Source organism: Otolemur garnettii, unplaced genomic scaffold, assembly GCF_000181295.1.
Source record: "Otolemur garnettii isolate 467f Iridium unplaced genomic scaffold, OtoGar3 scaffold00089, whole genome shotgun sequence".
Lineage (NCBI taxonomy): Eukaryota > Metazoa > Chordata > Mammalia > Primates > Galagidae > Otolemur > Otolemur garnettii.
In genome coordinates, this window is record NW_003852484.1 from 5641894 (window position 1) to 5647893 (window position 6000).

General features: G+C 33.4%; 1 protein-coding gene across 1 annotated transcript in view; it reads left to right on the top strand.

Annotated features, from left to right (window-relative positions):
• The window catches only part of GSK3B (glycogen synthase kinase 3 beta), a 210936-nt gene that overhangs the window by 109773 nt on the left and 95163 nt on the right, over positions 1-6000 (top strand). The window contains exon 4 of the mRNA XM_023516300.1: positions 2231-2385. Coding sequence (XP_023372068.1) covers positions 2231-2385 — 155 coding nt within the window. The remainder of the gene's footprint in view (positions 1-2230; positions 2386-6000) is intronic.

Here is a 6000-nt window from a genome sequence, read left to right on the forward strand (position 1 = left end):
AAGGAGATTATTGAGCTTGAACAATTCTGGTTTAGTAGTAATGAAATTTTTTTGGAGTAAGTTTTTGGAAGAATGAGAGGTGAACAGAATTGGAGAAAGCTTTAGAAAGAGGGCAAAAAAATATGGTGGTAATTAGTATGGTTAGGGATAGGTTTTTTTGTTTGTTTGTTTTAATATGGGAGAAATAACACCAAGTTTTTAAACTGATTGTAATGTTTCCACAGAGAGGGAATAATTAATCCAGAAAGATAGGAAAATTTCTGGAGCAATGACATTGAGTAGGAAATGTAGACTAGAACCTTTTTTTTTTTTTCTTATATGTAACAGTATTTACCTTTGAATGGAATTTGGTCGGCTTACCTATTATAGTTAGAGAAGCAAAAGGTTAAATTGTGATAGTACAGATGGGTGGATGTAGAAATGTAAGCATAGTCATCAGGTGAGGTTGAGGGCAGAGAAAAGGGGATGTTGTAAGTTGAAAAGGAAGAGAGGAGAACAAAGTAGTCTGGAAAGGTGAATAGACCAGGCAGATGCATAATTATTGCTGGGCCAATTGAATTTCTTGATGACTTTAATGTGAGACCAGTCAAAACAATTATAGGTTTCTCTGCAGCCATGTTCAGCTCTTTGGATACAGGCATATGGTAGAAGGGGCAGAAAGTTGGACTTAACCCGAGTTGTGGAAAAACCAAAAGCTTTTACTTAAATATTTTTGGCTTTGCAGGCTATTGAGTCTCTGTCAAACTATCACCTCAGCCATTGTAGCCCAAAAGCAGCAGTTGACAATGCTTAATTGAATAGCCATAGCTATGTTCCATTAAAACTTTATGAAATTAGGCAGCAGGCCATTAGTGAGGATAATGATAAACCGTGAAATTTAAGTGGACTATGGAGGGGAAAGAGGAGAACGCAAAAGGATGAGGGGTAGCATAATGCTTTACTAAACTGTTTCCTGAGCTCTGCTGTACTCTTTGACCTTTTACATATTGAGTGTAGTTTTCTCCTTGCCTGAAGTGCTTCTTTCATACTCACTTCAGATGTCAGATCTCTTTTAAATCTACATTCCTAACTTCCTCTGTAGTGGCTACTGGCATACGGAAAATAATAAATGGTGAAAGTTGAATGAAATTCTTCACTGTCCTACTTTGGTAGGTAAGATGATTTCATATTGAGAACAGGGTAAGGGTAGTGTTCTATTTCTCTTTTCTACTTGGTGTTTAGTTGGAATTCTTGTTTTTCTCCACTGGTCATGGATTGATGTCATTATGCTCCTGCGAATGGATACTTAAACGTATGACCTGTAATAAGCTTGTTAGTATGGTAATTCACTGCCTTATATGTTATTCTTTTGCTTCAGTTAATTATAGAAGACAAGTGGTTGTTCTACCAATTACAGATTATCAGGTAACCGTAGGATTTTTTTGCAGAGATTCGAGACATTTTGAAGAATATCTGGTCCAGCCTTTCATGTTATAGTTGAAAGAAACTGAAGCTCAGAAAGATAAAGTGACTTTTATACACAGCAATTAGTAGCAGAGCTAGGGCTAGAAATCCATGTTTCTTAATTTCCAATTCAATACTCTCCTTCCTATCATGCCACTTTCCCTGATAGCATATGAGGGCATTGATTATCAGTCTAGAAAAATGAAATTTTGATAGGTAATATTCTCTAAAATCATGGTAACCAAAATAGTAGTTCATTATTGGGAAATTTTTTTTTTTTTTTTTTTTTGAGACAGAGCCTCAAGCTGTCCCCTTGGGTAGAGTGCCGTGGCTTTACAGCTCACAGCAACCTCCAACTCCTGGGCTCAAGCGAGTCTCCTGCCTCCGCCTCCCAAGTAGCTGGGGCCACAGGCGCTCGCCACAACGCCCGGCTATTTTTTGGTTGCAGCCGTCACTGTTGTTTTGGCGGGTCTGGGCTGGGGATTCGAACCTGCCACCTTAGGTGTACATGGCTGGCGCCTTACCCAATTAAGCTGTAGGCGCTGAGCCTGGGAAATTTAATAGTATGAAATGGCTATCACCCTCCCTTCATGGAATTATCAGTAAGAAGGTATAGTAGACTTATTTTTACTATTATGGCTGTATTCTGAAGTATTTTTGTATAATTAAAATTGAACATATGAATCTTTAAAAATATGAACAAGAGAATGTATAGAGAATTTAATTTGAATATTTAAAGATTCATTTCTAATCTGTTTTTGTTTGTTTTTTTAATAAACTCTTTCAGAAAGACGAAGTCTATCTTAATCTGGTGCTGGACTATGTTCCGGAAACAGTATACAGAGTTGCCAGACACTATAGTCGAGCCAAACAGACACTCCCTGTGATCTATGTCAAGGTATGTAAAAATGTAACAATTTCCCATTTTAGAAAATATTTACTGTGAACCAAGGAGAGAGTGCTAGGTATGTTTTAACTATATTATTTAATACTTTTAGAGGAAAAGAACTGTAAAGTACATATTGTTAGAGCTTTTTAGATTCTTATAGAGTTTGAAAATGTGAAGTCTTCACCTTGTTGTAAACTTTTCATCACTCAGATATTAAACTGATAAATTGTAGCAGAAATTTTCACAATTATAGATTTTAATTTTGTTAGCCATAGCACTCTTTTATTTGTATTTTAATTGTGCCATAATTGATGTATATAATGTAAAATTATAAAACATAGTTCTTTGTTGAAATTCAGTGTTTTATTGCCATTTACTTATATATTTACTATATCTTATGCTACAGTTTAAACTTTTGATGATGCTATTTAATTTTTTTTAAGTATGCTATTTAATTTTTGATACCTAATCAATACTGTCTTGTTTATTTGATAGAATTCATGGCAAAGTAGCTAGGTATACACCCAGTATAATTCCAATAAAAGTTGTACTAAAGGATTAGGAGCAGATTATTCCATAAATTAAGGGATTGTGAAAATTAACTAGAAGTTAAGTTTGAAAGTTCAAATATTTAAATACAGTTTTTCTTTTTGTATTTTGCCCTTTATAGAAATGATCCTAGAAGATAAAATGACATTGACTCTAAATATCTTATGGCTAGAGTTTTAAAGTTCTGCTTAATTGTTAAAATTTTAAACTTCACAATAATGAATCAAAATGGTGCAAAAACGGAAACACTAGTAATAGAAGTTGTGTGTGATGACTTACACTTGTAAACCTAGCACTGTCAGAGGCTGAGGCAGAAGGATCACTTGAGCTCAGGAGTTTAAGACCCCTTGCTACAAAAGAAATTAAATAAATAAATAGAAAAATTAGCCAGGTGTTATGGTGGATGCTTGTAGTCCCAGCTACTCAGGAGGCTAATGCAGAAGGATTGCTTGAACCCAAGAGTTTGAGGTCACTGAGCTAGGCTCATGCCATAGCACTCTTGCCTGGGAAACAGAATGAGACTCTGTCTCCAAAAAAAAAAAAAAAGGAAATTTTCTTAGGACTTTTAATAGCTAGATCATTTGGGCAAGGCATCCAGGATTGGATTCTGAATTCAGTGCTAGGAATTAAAATCTGATTGCAGTGTAATTTTATTTGGGCTAATCAAAACTTGGTTGAGTTTGTGGTTAAATTGATGATAGTAGAATCTAAAACAGACACTGTTTTTTCCTATCAATTTACTGTAGTACTTGATACTTGATTCTATTTAAAACAGCAGATCCTTATATAGCACTGGTTATTTTGGAATGATGATAGTTAATACATAAGTTAAAAAGGTTGTGAGCACCTTTGCAACAGTGAGCATCTCTCAGAACTAAATGTGTTTTGAAGTATGGTTCTAAAACAGATGACTAGCAAATCGTTGTGATTAAATTTTTCTTAACTGGTATATTTAAGGACAGGGTCTGAGTATACAAGAAAGCTGGATGTATTTTCATGAACCACACACACAATATTATTATCCATCCTGTGACTTGTTTAAACACTTGTTATGGCACAGAGAATAAGATATTGGATTTGAATTAGATCTGATAACTTTGTAAGTGTGTTCAAATTGTGTTCCTTGAGCCTTAATATCTTGTTCTGTAAAAATGAGGATAATGTGCATCTCAGAGTGATTCCAGGAATTAAGTGAACAAATAGGTAGAAATACTCTTCGTGTGGCAGTTAGTACATGTTAAATAAATGTTATATTTCAAAAGTGTTACTAAAGTGTTAAACATATCTGAGTTTCTAAGAATTAACTATTCTAGTCTTTTATTTAGCCATCAAGCTATTTAATGATTATATTTTTATATTTTACTAGAATAAAAATATGGCAAAATAAAGAAATATTAACTAAAAAAGGAGTACTTATCCTCAAACCACTACAGAATACTATTTATGTGATGTCAGGCAAGTTGCTTAAACTCTCTTTGCCTCAATTACTTTATATTTAAAATGGTAATAATAGTAGTACTTATTACATAAGGTTATTGTAAAATTAAATAAAATGATACATAAAACACTTAGAATAGTGCCTGACATTTGATAAGTTGTTTTTTTCTTGTTATTGTGTTTCTGTCTTTCTAGTATGGAAAGCCTCTCAACTTTCCTTTAAATACACTTTTGCAAAGTGAAAAAGATACTAGGTTACATATTTCATTCTTTTTCTTGACTTTTCAAGATAAACTGGAAGAGATGGAATAGATTTTTTTCAGATAAAAGAATACAGTGAAAAGACATCTTAAAATTAACATTGTTTAAGCAAACATTTTTTACAAAGAAAAAATTTTAATTCTTACTGCTCTAGACATAAATACCCTGACACAGTTAGTAAAATCTATTTTTTTTTTAAAGTAAATGTGTGCCTATGATCTCAGTTTTTATGGGAAATTATTTTCTAAGTGTAAGGAGTTAAATTCTTAGAGTAAGCTGTAGAATTTGGAGGTGGATTGTGTGAACAATAATAGAGTAATAGAATTATGAAGTTAAAAAAAAAGTTTTATGGATACCTAAATGCCTGAATTCTAACTTTATTGGCAAAATGCTGGCCTTATTAAAGATCTTTTCTGTACATTTTATGTTATGCTTCATTTTAAAAAAAGGTTAAAACTTTTCTAACTACAATTCGGATTAACACTAATAAGCATGTACTAAAATTCAACTATTTTATTTTCACAATACCCCTTTGAAGAAGTGTAGATTTCATGTTAACTCTAATTAACCCTACTCTTAGAAGTCACCTCTAAAGATGGTGCCATGTCGATGCTTTATCTTTTTGTTGTTGGTTTTTACCCAGACATTGGTGTCTTCAATGTTTGAATCATTTCAAACATTCTTTCCATGGTGTAACTTTAGTGTAGATCCCAGGAAATGAGTAGGCAGAAAAATTAATTTCTTTTTGATACAAAAAATTTTAATCAGAAAACAGACCTTGAGATTAACAGAAAGTTTAAGATAGATTCACTTTCTCCATAATGTCTTCCCGAGTCAAAGTGTGATACTTTCATCCTTGTAGACCTAGTTCTTGGTGTTGTTGTTTTGTTTTTGTTGGTTGGTTGGGTTTTTTTTTTGGTAATAAGAGTCAAAAAATATTTTTCGTAAGGTGGTATCAGTAGTCAGCGAGAATCTGTTTTTTTAATAGCATTTAAAAGTCTACTTATTTCTAAAGGAGGTTCACAGGAAGAATGGTGATGTTAACAAGATTAGTGATGCTTTATCAAGGTCATTGATTATAGAGTTTCTATTCCACCTGTGATTCTTTCAGGATCTCTGTATCAGTAACTTTGGAGGTTGACATCTCAGAAAAATGATTCTAAAAATGACTCTGGAAATACTTTTATGTTTAAGCGACCTGATACATTAGAAAGAATGATGAAATTAAAAATCAGAATACCTGGCTTCTGGTCCAAAGTTGTTACTTGTTAGTCATATGATTTGGGTTACCTCTCTGAACTTTTCATCTGTGTTTTAAATAAAACATCCATTTTGGCTCGGCGCCTATAGCTCAACCGGCTAAGGTGCCAGCCACGTACACCTAAGGTGGCAGGTTCGAATCCCCAGCCCGGACCCGCCAA